The sequence below is a fragment of the Wolffia australiana genome, chromosome 15 (genome assembly GCF_029677425.1).
Source record: "Wolffia australiana isolate 7733 chromosome 15, ASM2967742v1".
NCBI classification, from domain to species: domain Eukaryota; kingdom Viridiplantae; phylum Streptophyta; class Magnoliopsida; order Alismatales; family Araceae; genus Wolffia; species Wolffia australiana.
The window spans coordinates 2,111,025-2,129,986 of record NC_135849.1 but is presented as its reverse complement, the minus strand read 5'-3'; the positions used below and the strand labels follow the sequence as shown (position 1 = coordinate 2,129,986).

The 18,962-nt window shown below is 40.7% G+C and overlaps 1 protein-coding gene across 1 annotated transcript; it reads left to right on the top strand.

The window, feature by feature from the left end:
- The first annotated feature begins 686 nt into the window (after window positions 1-686).
- LOC144713219 (wax ester synthase/diacylglycerol acyltransferase 2-like) lies at window positions 687-4,644 on the top strand. The gene is made up of 8 exons (XM_078587741.1): window positions 687-996; window positions 1,076-1,358; window positions 2,653-2,948; window positions 3,017-3,089; window positions 3,159-3,223; window positions 3,529-3,741; window positions 3,829-3,966; window positions 4,390-4,644. The coding sequence occupies exons 1-8, from the start codon at window positions 796-798 to the stop codon at window positions 4,549-4,551; spliced, it is 1,431 nt and encodes a 476-aa protein (XP_078443867.1). The 5' UTR covers window positions 687-795; the 3' UTR covers window positions 4,552-4,644.
- The last annotated feature ends 14,318 nt before the right edge of the window (window positions 4,645-18,962 follow it).

The window sequence follows — 18,962 nt, the reverse complement described above, 5'->3', positions numbered from 1 at the left end:
GAGGACAAAGAAAATAAACGTGACAGTTTAATAAAGAGGGTGGTGGATAGAAGGATAGAGAGAGAAAGAGCAGCGTGAAGTAGGGATAGAATCAACCAACGATGTAGGAAATCAATGAGAGAATTATGTGAAGGCGAAGAAGAGTGGCCGACGGAGCGAGAGAGAACAGTGCAGAGTGCCATATCGAATCAAATAATGATATAGGAGACGAGCCAGGCAGGTTAATAGACGGGGTGCCGGAGAGCGAGATAGAGCAACAAAAAGAGCTAGAGAGAAAGAATTACAGAGTATCAAATAGAATCACATATTTCAATAAAGAAGGTCCTGGATAGAGAGAGAGAAAAGGAGAGAGAGGATGTATGGAAGAGATCGAATCAAACAACGATACAAGAACTGAATCACGTTGGTCAATAAAGAGGGTGCAGGATTTAGACATCTAGTGACCCAGCGAGAGTGACTACGAGAGGGAAGATCGAATCAGGTTTTAAAAGTGAACCAAAATCTTTAATAAATTGGGCGATGGATTTAGAAATAGAGTGACTACGAGACGGAATGAGATACATATTTTAATAGAGAAAGAGAGAGAATCAGAGTAAGTGATAATGACTCAATGAGTGCGTGTATGAGAGAGAGAGAGAGAAAAAGCAGTGCAGAGTACGAGATATAATCTAAGGACGATATTGGAAGGACCATACAGTTTCATAAAGAGGCTCCTGGAGATATTGAGGGACCGAGAGAGAGCTTGAAAGAGAGAGAGAGAGAGAGAGAGAGAGAGAGCATTCCTGATCAATTCTCATGGGACAAGCAAGAAGGGGTAGCGGAGTTAGCGCCTTGTACAAAGAGCCAGTTTCACCTTCAGGGCGGCTCTTTCTCCTTCAAGACTGGGACCTCGAAATCCTCTGCTTCCTCTCCTTTCAGAAGCCGGTCGACGTCGCCGCCTTGAAGCTCGCCGTCTCGTCATCCGTCGTCATCTGCCCCCGCCTCCGCTCCGTCCTGGTAACCAAAAAAAAAAACAAAGAAAAAAAAACACCCTCCTCCGTCCTTTTCCCGTCATCCGTCGTCCTTCGCCGCGCAGGTCGCCAAGCGGAGGGGGAGGCTGGCGTGGGAGGAGCTGCCGGAGATCGACGTGGACGCCCACGTCGTCGCCGATGACGAGGAGGAGGACGAGAAGGACGACGGGAAGGAGGACGAGGTGTACGTGAACGAGTACGTGGTGGCGCTGGCGTCGTCCGGACCGATGACGAGGGACGCGCCGCTGTGGCGAGTGCACGTCCTGCCGCGGCGGCGGCGGTCGGTGGTGCTGCGCTTCCACCACGCCCTCGGCGACTGCGTCTCTCTCCTCGCCCTTCTCCTCGCCGGTAAGACGGATGACGATTTTGATTACGTCCCCCACCGGACGGGACGGGGCGGGACGGGATGGGACCTCTTTCTTGGGTGGCTCCGTCTTCAGCGTCTGCCGTTTTGTTCTGTTTTCCGTTCGTCCCGGCTGGACGGGACGGATGACGGTTGTGAGCTTTGGGTTTAGTTTCCAAGGGGCAGGGAGGGAAACTTGACAGTAGTGGAGTTTCGGTGGGGATGGATGACTGATGACGGTGAGGGACGGATGACGGAATTGGGCCGTACGGGGATGTGATGGGGCGGCATTTTTCGTTTGTTTTTTACAGTCCGAGCTCAGGGGATGACTGATGACGGTAAGGGACGGATGACGGAATTGGGCAGTATGGAGTGGGATGGGGCAGCATTTTAGTGGGTCGTCCGTCGCAAAGTCTGCAATTTTGTAAACTTCACGGTCCCAGGGCGCAAAACTCTAGAAGAGTTTTTGTTCCGTTTTTACCGTCTGAGGTGAGGACGGATGACTGATGATGGCCAGGGATGGATGACAGAATTGGGCAGATGGGATGGGGTGGCATTTTTAGTGGGTCATCCGTCACAAAGTCTGCAGTTTTGTTAACTTTACTGTTCCAGGGAGCAAAACTCTAGAAGAGTTTAGTTCTGTTTTACGGTGCGAGGTGAGGATGGATGACTGATGATGGTAAGGGATGGATGACAGAATTGGGCAGATGGGATGGGATGGGGCAGCATTTTACTTGGTCATCTGTCACACAGCCTGCAGTTTTGTTTTCTTTCCATTCCAGGCTTCGATGGAATGGATGATGGAACAGATGACAGAGGGGACGGAGACCACACCCGACAATAGCGTTGTCGTTGTCATTATCTTTATCGTTATCATTATCATTATCGTTAGCGTTATTGTTTATCAGTATCATTATTGTTATTGTTAGTGTTATTGTATCGTTATCACTATCATTAGTGTTATGGTTAGTGTTATCGTTATCGTTATCGTTATCATTATTGTTATCATTATCGTTATCGTTATCATTATTGTTAACGTTATTGTTATCATTATCGTTAGCGTTATTGTTATCATTAGCATTATCATTGGCATTATCGTTATCATTATTGTTATCGTTATCCTTATCGTTATTGTTATCGTTACCGTTATCGTTATCATTACTGTTACCGTTATCGTAATCATTAACATTACCGATATCGTTATCGTTACCGTTACCGTTATGGTTATCATTATCGTGATCGTTCTAGAAATTATTGTTATTATTATTCTGTAGTAATTTACATGTTGCCTGCTGGCAGGTTGCGACCCTGCAAACGAGCTTCTTAGCTTGTCTGGAGACGGACAGACGGGACGAAAACGGATGACGTCGATCGTGGACGGAGCAAGACGACGCGTGGCAAGCGTGGGGAGGACGATGAAAGCAGTCTGTCGCACGTTCCCCTACGCGGTTAAGTATTTAACTCATACAATGAGCAGAAAGGAGAACACAACGCTAAGTATTGGAGGGGTAGTTGATAATCCCTTCCCTACTAAACTGTCTTCTCTTGCGTTGTGCCTGGAGGATATGAAGATAGTCAAGAATGTGCTCAACGCAGTAAGCAAGATTAGCGATATTTGATTATTACTTTAAGCCCCTTCCTAATGTGGTCAACTTTTTTTTAGACAATTAATGATGTATTCGTCGGCGTTGTCTCATTTGGGCTGTCAAAATATTTGAATCTCGAGGCCTCAAAAGGTTAGATAGAAGTCTTCGTTTTTTTTATAAAGATGAACGATCAATAATTTTTCTGTTGATGGTTTGCAGAGACACAGAAGGATGTAGCCATTAGTGGAATTGTCGCGGTTAATCTCAGGAGAGAGGGATCAAAGGTTTGTTTCATGTTCATTTTATGTGATAGATTCATTTTAGTTCCTTTTTATCTTGGTATCCGGAGAGTTTTTAATTGTTTATCAAGTTTTCAAGGTTTTGCCGGATGAAAATTTGATGCAACAAATCACGTTTCAAATGCTCAATTTCATGGTATTATTCGTTCTCCATTTAAGTTTTTGGCAACAAATTTATACTAGACTTTTGAAAAAATCATCTACTATGTTCTAGATGTTTTCCTTAGTTCACTTTGACAACTCTAATGTCAGTTTTAACTGTGAAAGTTCCAAACAAATCATGTTGTCAGGATCTATTTGGGTCAATAAGAAGAGGGGAAGATATCAAATGGGGAAATAGAGTTGGGTATTTCCTGCTGCCAATTTCTCTGCAAGGAGAGAATAATAATCCATTAAGCTATGTAAAGAAGGCCAGATCAATGCTTAACCGTAAGAAAACATCATATGAAGCCCACTTTTCCTACTTATCCAACGCCCTTGCAGGCAACTATTTCGATCAAAAGGTGCGCTTGAATAAACCAATATTAAATTTCTCCATTTTTTTCAAACTTTGCTAATATAAATGCTTCTAATGCCTCGTTAAAGCACAGGCATTGGAGACTCTCAACAACAATTTCCGTAGCAACTCCAACTTATTTCTCTCCAACATCGTGGGTCCTTCACATCCTATTGCATTTGCAAATAACTTGGTGACCCGGATCGGAGTTACGCTTAGCATGCTACCAGGGGTGGGCCTCTCTCTCTCTCTCTCTCTCTCTCTCTCTCTCTCTCTCTCTCTCTCTCTCTCTCTCTCTCTCTCTCTCTCTCTCTCTCTCTCTCTCTCTCTCTCTCTCTCTCTCTCTCTCTCTCTCTCTCTCTCTCTCTCTCTCTCTCTCTCTCTCTCTCTCGCTCTCTCTCTCTCTCTCTCTCTCTCTCTCTCTCTCTCTCTCTCTCTCTCTCTCTCTCCTCTCTCTCTCTCTCTCTCTCTCTCTCTCTCTCTCTCTCTCTCTCTCTCTCTCTCTCTCTCTCTCTCTCTCTCTCTCTCTCTCTCTCTCTCTCTATCTCTCTCTCTATCTCTCATTATATCCCTTTCCCTTTCTATTTCTATCAATCTATCTAGACAATGAGAATTGAGAGAGGTTCATTGACATTTATGGGCACATTCACCGCAGGCTATCGATGTGCATATGATATCATACAATGGCAAAGCGTTTCTTCAGATCCTGGTGGCTGAAGAGGTCATCCCTGATCCTGAGCATCTATGTCTTTGTATCCAAGAGGGACTTCAGGAAATGAAGATCAAGGCTATGAATGCTAAGGTAATTCCTGCCTAGAAATAGCCCTCGTAATTAGATTGTAATCCGCATAATCCTCCATATATCTCTTCATATTTCTCTTTGGATATGGTCCTGTGATTTAGCTTGCCACCTGGTGCTTAAATGGATAAAATAACTATAACGCACCATCATCCAAAGTGGGCCAGTTCTCGTCAACGACTACAAAGAAGTATAAAATCCTGCACTACAAATGGAAATTGATAGTTAGGATAAAAAAATCAAAACATTTTTGATATGGGCTGGTGCATAAACTTGGTGATGGGTGATGAAAGCAAATTGCATATGTATTTTACTGTCGTTGAAAATTATTTATGCAAATAAAATAAAACTTATAATTATGCAACCTCACTCAAATGTATGTATAGTGGGAGAGAGCTCGTCTCCACAAGGACTGGCCTTTATTTGTGAATTTAATACTTAAGTTAGGTTAATGGAGAATTTAGGATTAGACTAAGGGCAATTAAAGAGCTTAGTTAGAGGTTGAGTTGGAGAAGTGAAAATAATAATAACAAAAATAATAAAGATAGGGAAAATGGTAGAAGATAAGTGATTAGTAAGTGGGAGGAAGTATTGATGGAGGACCATCTCGAGGATGACGCCACGATGACGAAGAACCATCTCGAGGATGACGCGACGGGATGTCGTCAGCCAGCCCGAAGCAGCAGCTCACGTTGCCACCCGAGTTTAAGTGTACCCATACGAAGAACTTTTATTTTTTTATACTTATATTCATGTGTGTTTGTATTGTATTTTTGATTCGTGGACTGGGCCACTATGCCAATGTTATTGGGCTCGCATTTTTTATTTTTAATTTTTTTTGTTTTGTTTGGTTGTGCCCAAGCCAAACCGCATCGCGTTCGGCCACTCTCACGCACACTCACTTGGCACCTAACTATATATAAGGATACAGTTTAATTTGGAACCCTTGTTGAATTTTTTTTTCATCACCGCCTCTCCCCTCATCGAGAGAGTGAGAGCCTTAGTGTGCCCCACCCCCACGCCACCCCACCCCATCGCCCACGCCTCCTCCCGAGGCCATCGTCTCAGGTCGAGAGACCGCGAGGGCGCGCCGCCGAGACACTCGAATCCGCCGAAAGAGGAAAGAAGTCGAAAAGTCAAAGACCGAAGAGGAGGCCTTGGTGAGAGAGAGGGTCGCGAAGTCTTCGGATACAAAGCGCCGCGCCGACAAAACATCAACCTGCTGCTGCTCCCTGCCCGAGGAGGAGCTCCAGATCTTGGGAACTCCTGGTTGTTAGAGTTCTTTAGTTTGTTGCAATTCACTTTCCACCTTCCACATTTCTTTTTTCCATTCCCCACCATTCCTCCATTAACCCCCCCCCTTTCGTTCTTGATCCACCCCTCCACCCCTTCTTTGAACCCTCCACATTCCTTCCCCATTCTCCCCTCTTTCTTCCTTTCCCATAAGTTTGCCTTCTGATCGCCCTGCTCGGCTTTTCTTTTCTTGATACGCCCCTCCCTCCTTCATCTCTTTTTCTTGATCACCCCTCCTCTTTCCTTCATCATTTCTTGATTCCCCACCCTCCTTTCTTGGATTCTTCAACCGCCCTTTCTTTTTCCTCTTTGCCACCCTTCAACCGCTATTTTTTTTGATTCCGCCGTTCGCTTTCTTTGCCTTTCTTGTTTGCCTTTTTCCTTCCTCCCATCGCTTTTTTTCTCCAACTCAACATTCTTGATTTTCTTTCCGCCTCGTCTCCTCTTTCTCCCGCATCCTTTCTTCACACTCCCCCCCTCTTTCTTTTTCCTTTCTCCATCTCTTCTTTCTTGATTTCTTCTTTCCTTTTTCTTCTTTTGAATTTGATTTTCTGAGATTCTTTGATTTCTGATTTCTTGTTTCCTTGATCACTTGATCACTCCTTCTCTCATTCTTTCTCCTCTTTATCTCATCTTTCTTTCCTTTCTCTACGGACTGGATTCATTCCCGACATTGCTCCGATTACTTGGTTTCTACGATTACGTGTATTGCCCCACCCTTGGTGCTGTCTTGCCGCGCCAGGCTCGGCGCCTGCCATGCCCACGCCCTGTGCCAGCTCTGCTGCTGCTTTTATTTGCGCCACCGCATCTCTTCTCGCTCTCTGCGTTATTGCACTCGCACCGTCCGCCGTTTTTCCGACTTGACACACTCGGCCCGCCATCCCATCACACCACATCCGGAAAGCATGCTCTGGACGCTTGGGGCGGCGCCGGCACTAAGTATATCTGAAGGTCTCCGTCCCGTCCCAGCGTATCTCTGTCCAGTCGCCCCTCTCTTAGCCCAGTCCTGAAATGGATATCTCGCGTCGTCTCAGCTTGGTCGTCGGAGCACTCACCGGATTAGACTGGTAGACAGACGGATGCATATCACATTGTAGTGACGCACTGTCTGTGTATTGGCCTATTGACGCTCGGGGGCTGTGGGTTTGCCTCACTGAGTTTCGCCTTAGTCGATCAGGCGATCACTGCCGTTCATTGATTGGATATCCGTCTCTCATTATCCGCTGGGCAAGCTCATCATCCCGTACATTCATCCGCATAAACACTGATTTGTATACATCGCATCGGTGTATAAGTATTTAAACAATGAGAGAATTAAGATAATGCATAATAAATAAGGAATAGTAAATGGTGTGAGGGAGAACTAGAGAAAGAGAGAGATTATATAAGATATTATTTATATATTTTTATAATATTGGAGATAATAAAGAAGTACGTTATTGAAATGAATTAATGGTATTATAATTAATGATGATATTATAATATGTAGTGGAAGAAGTATATAATATCAATAAAATATAAAGAATAATATACTATTCATAATATAAGATAGGAAGGTTATTTATTTAATCAATAGTAAGTTATATATAAGATGAAGACAGATATAATATTGATGGATATTAAGATTTAGTTAGATAGTAAATAATTTTTGTCTTAATAATATGTAAGAAGTTAATTAATAGGAGTATTCATTTTATCAGAATGTAAGAGAAAAAATAAAGAAAAAAGGGGATGAGAATATTAATGATAGTGAGGAAGAGATTATTTCATTAGATATAGATTAATGATATTGAGAAATATTTATATATGATGAATTTAAGTTTAAGAGAGCTAGGTGGGATAATATGAATTATCTAATTTATAAGAGTTTATTTAATTAGATATAGATGGAGATGATAAGAAAGGATAGCTAGGGTTAATAAAACTAATTAAGAGTTAATATTTCTAATATTATATGATTTACATGCAGATTATAATAGTAAAGTGTGGCTTATATAGGTGTAATATTTAATATTTATTTTTATATAGTTTATGAGGTAAAAATTGAGAGACAATAGTGAAAATTGTGTAAAATACTCAGTGCATATGACGTATTCAATAAACTACCTCAAAAAGGTTGCACACATGAAATCACATTGAGAACAAACTACATAGACAATTTTAACCAAATGTGTGAAAACTATTAGGAATATGAATTTGATATCCACCAAATTTGACTTAAAAATCAACCTAGATTGTGCTGATTTAGACGAGCTGAGGTAGGAGCTATGATTGCGCTCCCTAACCTTAGTATGCATCCATGCTCATCTTTCTTTGTGTTGGTGCAGATCTTGTGTTTTCTAGACCTCCTTTGGCGCCTTCTCAAGCCAGCCAAACCTTCCTTGAGTCCTCACCCTCTCTAATTCAATAGGATATGCCCAGGATGAGTCTCCCACCACCACTAAGTATTCTGGTTAAAAGATGTGGACTCAGGGACCTTTTAGCCCATTTTAAGGGCCTCTTATGAATGAGGATCTCTTGGTGTGCCCTTGGGGGTCCTTTGAGGGCTATTGGATGGCCTATAGTCCCCCTTCCTTGCCGCTAACCATCATCACCCGACAATGTCGCCGATGTCTAAGGGTGGAGATGGATGAATATGTCCATGGCTCTTCAATCTCCTTCAGTCATGGACCCCTTTTAGTTACGTCCACTAGCCATGTAATCTCTTCAATATGTCCGCTAGCCATGTAAGCTGCCCCGTCAGCCTTTTCTCCATTGTGATTTGTCAATCATCAGCAATAGTGGCCAATCAGAGGCCTAGAAAAGAAAAGATAGAAAATAGGAGTCAGATATAATGCAGGCCATTTGATCCTTAATATGAAAAATGGACAGCTGTGATTTTGACCCATTTTTTACCTGAGCTTCAAGTCGAGTCAATTCAAAGCCTAGTCATGTTTTATTCCTTATATTGTTTCAGATTGCAGCCTGTTGGGTCGCAATCCTACTCCTCCATTTTTCGCCCGACCCAATGCAAAGCTGAAAGAGGCTACTGTTGGTAATACATATTGAAAAAAATAGAAATCTTGTTCGCTATGTACATCCTACCCGAATATGGTAATTGAACTAAAATTTCATCGCCCCTATGCATGCATAGGCTATCTCTCTATTGGGTCTTGTATGTGGGATGTCAATGTGTCTGGTCCGGGTTTAAACTTGTGTGTATATTCTTGTTGGGCACTGCTACGTGGACATCAGCTGCCCACTAGTTGTGGGCTGGCTTGAGCACCATGTGCTCGCCTGCCTATGGCTAGCAAGAGCGCTGATGTGCACCTCACTCAGCTACCTCTACTACTTCATAAAACCCTCTTTTATTCCTTTTTTAATTTGTTTAATTCATCCCTGAAACATACAAACTAACATACCAGAGAGAAGGATTAAATTCATGAAATGTAATAATATTTTAAGCAGATTTTATATAAGGATTAACGAGCTGGTAAAGTATGCTAAACATTTTTTTAAAAGTGTTATTTCAACACAGTGCTTCTTATAATGCATGAAATGAGAATCCATAAAAAAATGAATATAACATCAATAAAATGAGGCCAAAATGGCCTTTAAAATATGTATAATTTCATGTATCATTTTAGGTTCATCAATGGGACGTCATACACTTCGTTTCATGTCTGATCATGTTCCCTTCATCCCATATTGTCCAATCCTAGAGAGGCAACACCTACCCAGGTGCGGCACTTAAACATGAGCATTAGGATGATGCACAAAAGATTTTCCTTTACCTGACATGTTGTGTCAAGTTCCTTGATGTATGAAATGATATGATTGTTTGATAATATGTGGTCGTCAAGCCAATGACACCACCATGTTTATTTAAGTTCATTGAATAAAATATTATGCTCATTATTATTTCAGCGTGATGTTTATAATGAAGTCCATAAATACGTGCAATGACTTAGTGAATTATGATGAGATCATAATACATTGATCGCTAGTCTTTAAACATGTATTCCAAATATTCCTATTTGATGGATATTTGAAACGGACATCGAATTATCCAGATAGAATAGCACTAGTTGATCCTACTTATACGATAAGTATAGCTGATATTATGGCTATTACTATGGCGACACTAAGGACAGATAGTGGGTGCTCTTTAGAGAAAGAGTTCACTGAATTGATTCGTACAAATCCCTATATCGTATTATCCCTACACGTCAATCAGGTTGCTTCATGTCACGGTTGTATAAGTGATCCACTGAACTGAGACACCAAGGACATCTCATGAATGGACGACTACATTTTGACTACGACTTACGAGCCTCTAATCATGGGATGCAAACAATTTATAGCTCGGATGTAGTAAGAAGCTCACGGAGATGATTGAGTGGTCAAGACGATGCAGCAAACCCCTGGCCACGGTAGTGAGGATATTGGAGAAGGAGTTCTCCAATTATCTCCGTTAAGCATTAGTAATAATCGAATGACGGATTGGATTTGAAAATCAACCATACCATAAGTCATTCGAGAGTCTCGCGCGAATGATGGATTATTTATATATGGTAACCGGTTATAGTAAAGGTTTCGTGAGAGAGTTCAAACACTACTCGGTATCTTCTTGAGCCCGAGGTGTAGCTTGGCGTCCCACAGGCTGGAAACTTATCCTATTGATTGGGTTAAATCAATCCTTCATTAATTAATCTATACGTGGATATAGCTAATTAAACAGGTTGGCCAATGATTGTTATTTGGCCACTAAAGTTATTAACTAGAATGATACATGGGCCTGGAGGCTCACACGCATAAGATCATAAGGGCATTGGTGAATACATTTTACTTTATGGGTTTTTACGTAAAATTGAAATAAGAAAGGGCCACTCATTTCAAGCACCTAGCCCAGCCAGATTTGAGAGCCCCCCTTTTCTCCACTCTCTTCCCCACTCAACCAAGGAGACTGTGTCCATGGGGAGAAGATCTTCAAGGAGAGTTGAAGAAGAAGGCGTAGAGATCCAAGCGCCAAGTGATCACGCGGATACTTTTAGAGGTTGGGCATGTGAATAGCTTCAGAACGATCTCAGAGCGACAAAGTCAATGGTGTAACAAGTTCCCCACAAGGTATATTTGGCGTATGTTTTCAAAGATTGATTTTAAATCGATTAACACACTTTTGCATCCATGGAATCATATTTTTCATGGATGAACCAAGGCACTGAACCCAACAATTATAACATGTCAATGCATTAGACTGATGAACCAATGCGTAAGGATAATGATGTGTTTATACCTGTTTATATAATATTACATTCAAAATAATTTACTTACACTTTTTAAATTTTTCATAGAAAATATTATAATGACCATTATTTTCACAGCTTACACCTTGGAACCAAATCATTTTAATAGGGTACATCATAACACCTAATTAAGTATCATAGTTTTACTCCAAACCAGTATGAAAATTTTACGCCCTCATAACTTCTAACTTGATGTTGGATGTCGTCTAGGATGTCGTCCGGTCGACACCGAATATAATGGCTCGGTGCCGATAAAAGATGATGGTATCGAACGTCGACGGTGTCATCGTCCGACGGATGTAATCCTGACGGGTTATGTAACTATGACGTGATGAATGGGTGTCCTACGTGTCGTATGTGCAGGCTCTGACTCGAGGGAGGCGTTGAGCTCCGTGCTTGGACGGGGCCGTTGAGTGACGGCGACGGTGGCCTCTCGAACCTTGTCAGAGTGACGAAGGCATCTACGACCGAACAAAATCTTTCCGTAGGGCTTGCACATAACGGACGGTCTCGTCCGTACTGATAAGACACTCACAGAGTCATAGTTTCTCTCGATTTGCCTTTCTCACCTACCTAGCCCGAGTGCGGTGGAGTCGAGACAAAAAATATACTACAAATGGTAATAAAACGAGCATCAAGAGAGGATAGTGTACCTCGTCGGCGTGGCTCGCAGTGCAGAATTTTATCGACGTCGATAGTGATTCGGAGCGGGTGGAGCGGAGAGACGCCGGAGAGATCACGGCTGCTCGACAGGCGATGTAATGCAGGAGCAATGATAAAGGTCGTAGGAGCAGTTGGAGGGGAGGGGAGCGAGGGCAAGTGGCGTAGACGGCTCGGACAGCTAGCCTGGCTTGGTGAACACGACCTCTGAGTACTTTGTAGTATGGCCAGTTCGGCGATCGACAAGTAGCCCAGATGATGGGCTGCGACCACCACTAAGGTCTGGCCAATTTGCCAAACCTGCAGGGGTTCTGGTTTGATTGCCACAGGTGGGTCAACGGGCGTCCCTTTAGGTGCAACGAATTCCCAACAATGCCTGGCAGCCCGGTCGGTCAGCGAGATCGAAGCCGAAACCCTCGTTTTTTGTATGGTCAGGAATGCAAGGTTGGATCATCGATCTGGGACTAGTCGTCGATCGGCGGTCATGTGTTCCCTCACGGACCTCCGGTGTTGTCCCGTAGGGAGAAGTCCAAATTCTGGTTCGGCTACCAAAGGTGGATCCATGGGCGTCCCTCAGAATGCGATGAATTCCCAGCGGCGGTTGGCAGCCTAATCGATCAGCAAGGTCAGAGCAAAATCCTTTGATTCGGTGACACCGGGAGGAGAATACCGAGCGTGAAGTCGTCAATCATGGGCTAAAGGTCAGAAGGCGGACGTGTGTTCCTTCTCAGATGTCCAGATTTTTTCTTTAAGGGGACACCCCTTTCTTCCTCGCGTGACCAGGTGAATCCGGTTTTCACACACGGGAGTGCAACCCGCAATTGTTCCCGTGATGAACAGTCAGCCGCGATCGTGCGGGCTTATTGGCGGTGAATCACCAGGTTTCGGGCAAAGGGGCAGTCACTGGTGGAGGCAGGGATGTGTAAACAACCTTCTTCCCGTCAAGGGCAATTCTTCTCTCTCGATCATTGCCTCGCCCTCCCTCTCCTCCCCTCTAGATCTTCCTTTCTCTCATAGGGGGTGGTGAGACCAGAACAGAACGAAAACACACACTTCGGAAATTCTTCCTGGTCTGAGCCATTGAGGCGTCCCCCCTCTTCCCATTATAACATGAGGAAGAGGTCAAACGCCAAAATATTGGGTCAACAGGAGGGGAAAAGGAGGGTCCATAAAGGGGGCCCTTATATAATGGGCCCCCTAATTACAAAATAAAGAAGGGAAATCAAACTGAGAAGAAAAGATAAGGAAACAAGGGGGCACAAGGGGGGGGGGGGTTAAAGGACCCCTTCCCAAAGATGACAAAACACGGATACCGGATCGTCGTCGTGCGACAAAAACAGAACGAATGAGAAGAAAACACGAGACACGACTAGGAAAACGACAAAAAAAACAAAACATGATAAAAGAGCATTTATCACCCGATCTTCGACGACGATGGCGGGCGGCGCGGACGACGTTGTCGATGATCCTTGATGGTGTGTGCCATCATAACTCCATTAACTTAATATATGCATATGTGTTTAGTAGATAAAAACTAAGATTTAATTTTAATTTTACATTATTTACATATCCAAATAGGTTATAAACAGGTTTGAGAAAATTACTGATTTGCTTTAATTAGTTCAAACAACATTAGTGGACATAATAATTGTAAATTCATTGTATCTTGATCATATTTATGAAACATAATTTAAACACATTTTTAAATGATAGTTAAACTCATCATAAAATAATGACGAGCTAAAAAGATCATCAATTTATTTTGACAACTTGTTGATTAAATACCTATATTTACTTCATAGGAATATGATTGTGGTATCCCCAGGATATGTGCTTCATCACACAAAAGTTTTAAAGGAGAAGAGGAAGTCCAAAACAAAGGCAATAAATATTCTTAGAAATATGTACTGCAATATGCTCAAGGTTTTCAAAAGGGGATAATAGTTTGTTTACATAAGAAAGACCGAGCGTCAAGAAAGGCCTTCTTTTAGTTCTCCATCCCAACTACTCTGTATCAATATCCAAATTAAAAGACAAGAATCAAGAGAATATGATAAGGAAACAATTCAAATGAAAAATATATGTTGGAAATCCGAGCACCTCACTTATTTCTGGTTTACTTTTGGATGAGTCTTCTCTTACTTTAGTGTATCATCAAATTACTCATTTGTATCCATACATTCCTCAAACAAAAGTAGGCATTTGAATGATATTAGTATCTTGGTGTTTGTATCAAGCGGAACTCGTAAAAATAAGAAAATACCACATCCAATGGATAAAAATTACTCTTTACCAAACATTATGAGGCATACTGCAAATAATTCAGTGCCAACTTTGGCATCTTTCAAACAGCAGTGTATGCCATCATACTTGGACCAGTTCAATGGATCACATGAAATATTCAGGCAGTGATCTGGTTCTTGGTCCAAATCTGAATTCCTTCTCTACACATGACCCTACATAAAATCGTTGATAACTGATGAAAGTTTTAATTTCTTGTTGAGATGAGATGTATTAAAAATACAGAGTCATTGATAACACATGGTTAGTATCACTGAATTTATATGTTTATTTGTACTAAATTTACATACTTTATTAAAATGGTCATATATGCATGTTTAACAAGCTTAACATGATTATATATGTTAAATAAGCCTGAATTTATATGTCTATTTGTATTCAAACTTTTATATATATTTTTCTCCTTTTTGGGATTTTTCCAAGCTAATATTCTTAAAGAAAACAATTTTCTGAGTCGAAATTGATTTTTTTTTTAATTTTCTGATATTAAAATCTTAAGACACTTGATTATTCACATAATGGATTTAGAATTCTGGGAGAATTTGTTATCAGCTGCCATTCAGTTTCATTGATCACAAAATTTCTCTCTATTGTGCTGTCCAAGTCAAAAAGGGCCATTTTGTACAATGGTTTCCTCTTTTGATATGCAACCTGCAGCATTTCATGTGTGGAGATCCATTTACTCTTCAGATCAAATGCCTACTTTATCCGTTTTTTGGATATTTTCAGCTGTGTGCACCATTGGACATAACTCCTATAATTTGATTCATAAATTGCAGCAACAATTTTATGCCCTCGCGTAACCAAACCTCCTAGGGACTTTTTATGGTATGAGCTATCATGTGAGTGCATTTTCAAAGTCCTTGTCTACTAGCTCCATAAGAAAATATCCTTGGTATTTTTATGGTCTGAGCCATCATGTGAGAGCATTTTCAAACTACATGTTAACTAGATTTGTTACCTCATTGTGGATAAGAGGTGGTGGAATACCTAAGGCCATTGGGCTTTTAGAAAATAACAAATAGTAAATGGATAAAATAAATGTACCTGCCTCTTGACTTTTCCTTGGATTTTCTGAACAACACACTCTCAAAAGAGGTAAGTGAAATAAAAAACAAATCACAAAATAAAGTGATTAAAAATCCCTGATGGCAACCATTGCCCGGCAACATATCCTGGATAATCTCAAGTTTAGGGTTAAAACTATGTCGTTGTTGATTTGAGTTTAATAAAAAAGGTTATAAACCAATACTTACATAATAATTCAAGCTGTTCGATGATTAAAGATTGTCTCCGCAAGGATTGGATCTTAGGGATTTAGCTATCCCTAGATAGTGATTCAGGTAGGATGAGAAGGGAAATGTATAGGTAAAGAGGTAGTAATGTGACAAAAACAATGAGATGAGAGGGGAGGTATTGAGTATTTAATGAAGGCATGACATTAAATAGGAGAAGTAGGCAGAATGATATGAATAGAGGTGATGGAAATGAGGGAGTAAGATAGGCCAAGACATAAGGGAAGACAGTTGTTGTAGGAAATGAGTGAGAAGGGAAATGGAGGATAATAGTGGCTTAGTGTAAATTGAGAAAGATTGTTTTTTTTACTAATGTATGTGATGGAAAAACACAAAATAAATAAATAAACTAACCTTACATCCACACACTCTGCCAGGGTCAAGGTGATTTTCTCATGCAAATAAGCCTCTCCTCTTCTCTGTTGACCTTCTCCAAGTACTTAAGACACTAAGAAAACCATTCATGCACCTCCAAAAACCTCACTCTCTTTCAGTCCACCTTTCAAGGAAAAAATGTGTTCAAATTTTTTTTACAAAGATCCGGGCCTAAATTTATAGGTCATGCCATATGGATAGAGGGGAGAAAAAAAGCTGGCCTCAAAATTTTAGCTCGAACCGACCTTCTAGTTCGCCAGATATCAAGCCTTGAATTTGGATAGCTCCTAACATTTTATTTTAAAAAAATATTCCTCTCTCTGCCTCCTTTCCAGCGCAGCCACATCACTTTTAGGATTTTTCTCTTTAGTTTATTAAATTCTTCCTAGGGTACTTCTTCTATTTCTAACTTCAGAAATATCAGGTAAGATTTTCCCATTTCTTAATTTATAATTACATACATGGTCTCATGATGATTTTCAAATAAAATATGACTTTCAACCAAATGTAAATTCCAAGGATTAAATTGAGGTTCAGTTGGGAGTTTACCTATTTCATGGATTGGGAATCCATTGGTATCCATTTTATCCTTTTGTTTAGGGTTCGCCTTTGAATTATTTTTTTCTCTTTTCTGCTCCATTTTATTCTAGAATTCAAGGATCATTTCAATCATTTGAGCTTGCACGTGCTTCATTTTATCTTGTTTTTTTCAATTGAATCCTTTAAAACTCATCATATGAAGGATTACTAGCTTCATGAAAATTATTTTGGTTGGCCCATCTTTAGAAGTTTCTTTGTTCCTACTAATAAAAAAGAGGATTTTGATATGCATTTTTTCACATGTTATTTCTTGGATATCCACTATCTATTGGATTCCAACAATTTAATGCTGCAGTTATCTTCATCTTGGACCTATCGATGTCCATAATTTGTTCATGCAATGGGCAGTCTACTACCACATGATCAGCACTAGAACTATGATAACAAAGTGAAATATTTATCTGAGAAGGATGAGATGAATCAAATTATTTACAACTATCAACGCATGTAGCTAAATTAGAAATTTCTTTTATGAATTTTTATATTCATAAATCAAGTTTAATTTTACTTAAATCGATCATCCCACCTCTCTTAGGATTTGCATCTCTTCCACTACGATTAACAATGGCAGAATATGCATCATTTTATGCTAAATTTTCTAAAATTCCAAGTGTCTCATCTTAATATTTATGCAGAAAAGTACCTCCATTGGTCGCATCGATCATCATTCTATCCTCTTAATCCTGCATAAAAAGTGTGAACAAATTCCCAATATTTAAACCTATGTTATAAACATTTTTGGTAAACTCCTTTGAATCATATAATGATAAATTTTAAATTTCAATCACTCATCAATAGGAGCATTACTTTTAGAAAGTAGTTGATACTAGGGTTCTACCGCTAAGATAAGGGATATGAAACTGGACATTGGAGACCAAATACAAACTGAGTTTCATTCAGAGTTCATACAGCGTCAACATGTTCGTAATTGACAATTGATATCCGTCATCAGATATAGATGTCGGATGACAAGAAAATTCTCATTCGTTAATCGTTACGATTCTGTTATCCGTCACCATGGTAACGGATATTGTGACCGGATATCAGATAACAATAACCATATGGCTATTTGGCCACTACTATTTCTAATATTTCGTTGGCCCACTACATATTTTTACAGAAAAGGCATCATTGTTCTAGTGCTTGAGGAGTTGTTGGAGGAGCAGATGTCGGTTGGAGCTGTTGGAGATGCTGTTGACAGCTTGTGTTGGAGCTGCGAGAAGGGTTTCCTTTGTATCACGCATGTTCTCCTATTCCACTTATGATTAAAATCGGAAAATACATCTGTTTGATCTGATTGTGTGTTTTGATACCAGCATTATCCATAATGATCATCAATCAAATTATTCATCTTCAGACATTCAATCTTGAATTTCAGCAACCTTGCTTATGAGCTGCAATGATTCTCTCAATCTCATGTGCACATATTAAAACTTTATTGTAAACCCCTTTGATTTGAGGTTCTCGTAATTCAATTGAAACCTCCTGAGAATCTCATGATCCTTCTTTGTATTCTCTTTAAGAGTTTAATCATTTTTTCGATATCTTCTTTCTAGAATCTCTGTTGTTAAATTAATCTCATTTATGGAAAAAAAAATATGGTTCAGTAGGATCACATCTGATCACCCCTTCATGACGATGATTTTCAATTATGATAAAATTGATAAAAACAGTACAATATTCTGTAAATAATCCAGGAGTAGAAATGAAAGACATTCTTATTATATTGACTCGTAGTAATATTTTTACTAATACAAGTACTAAGAATGTTTTCCCCATTTTCATACTTTATCTAAGAACATAAAATGATGGCTTAAAGTTTTGTCAAATTCTTTTTGTAGGTGACACTGCCAAGTTTTACCTTAACATTAGTGACTACTAGTGTTTGCCCATCCCGATGCCGGTATCGGATACCGGTATCGGGACGGATGCTGAACCAGATACGGGAAATGAATTTTCCGGTATCCATTTTTCCGATATCCGGATACCGGATATCGGTATCGGATATCGGTTGCTACAGTGCCGATATCCGATACCGGTATCTGTCCGATACCGGCATCCGTCTCCGTCTCAGGGGGACAGATGACGGTACCGGATATCGGATGCGGATATCGGTTTTCAATATCCGCATCAAATTATTTATCTCTCTCTCTTTCACTCGTTCAGTCTCTCCCCCTCCCCCCCCCCCTCCCCCCCCCCCCTCCCTCTCTCTCTCTCTCTCTCTCTCTCTCTCTCTCTCTCTCTCTCTCTCTCTCTCTCTCTCTCTCTCTCTCTCTCTCTCTCTCTCTCTCTCTCTCTCTCTCTCTCTCTCTCTCTCTCTCTCTCTCTCTCTCTCTCTCTCTCTCTCTCTCTCTCTCTCTCTCTCTCTCTCTCTCTTTTTCTCTCTCTCTCTCTCCCCCTCTCCCCCTCTCCCTCTCTCTCTAAAAATATGAGAAGCACTTGAGACCATGTTTCTCTCTCCTAAAATTATGGTCGGCTGACATTTCATATTTCGCAGGGGTAACATTTGCAAGGGGGCACCAGACGAGATTATTATTTTGTCATATAACTAAGTTATTTTATACAGGTCACTTTTTTTTATTTGTTCCATATGGGATAAAGGGATTCTGGTTTTGTGTTA

What these genes read in the sequence shown, in the direction of transcription:
- LOC144713219 (XM_078587741.1), top strand. Translation starts at nt 796, where the DNA reads ATGGGACAAGCAAGAAGGGGTAGCGGAGTTAGCGCCTTGTACAAAGAG. An exon ending in TCAAGAATGTGCTCAACGCA is followed by an intron (nt 2,949 to 3,016) that starts GTAAGCAAGATT and finishes ACTTTTTTTTAG; the next exon opens with ACAATTAATGATGTATTCGT. An exon ending in GAATCTCGAGGCCTCAAAAG is followed by an intron (nt 3,090 to 3,158) that starts GTTAGATAGAAG and finishes GATGGTTTGCAG; the next exon opens with AGACACAGAAGGATGTAGCC.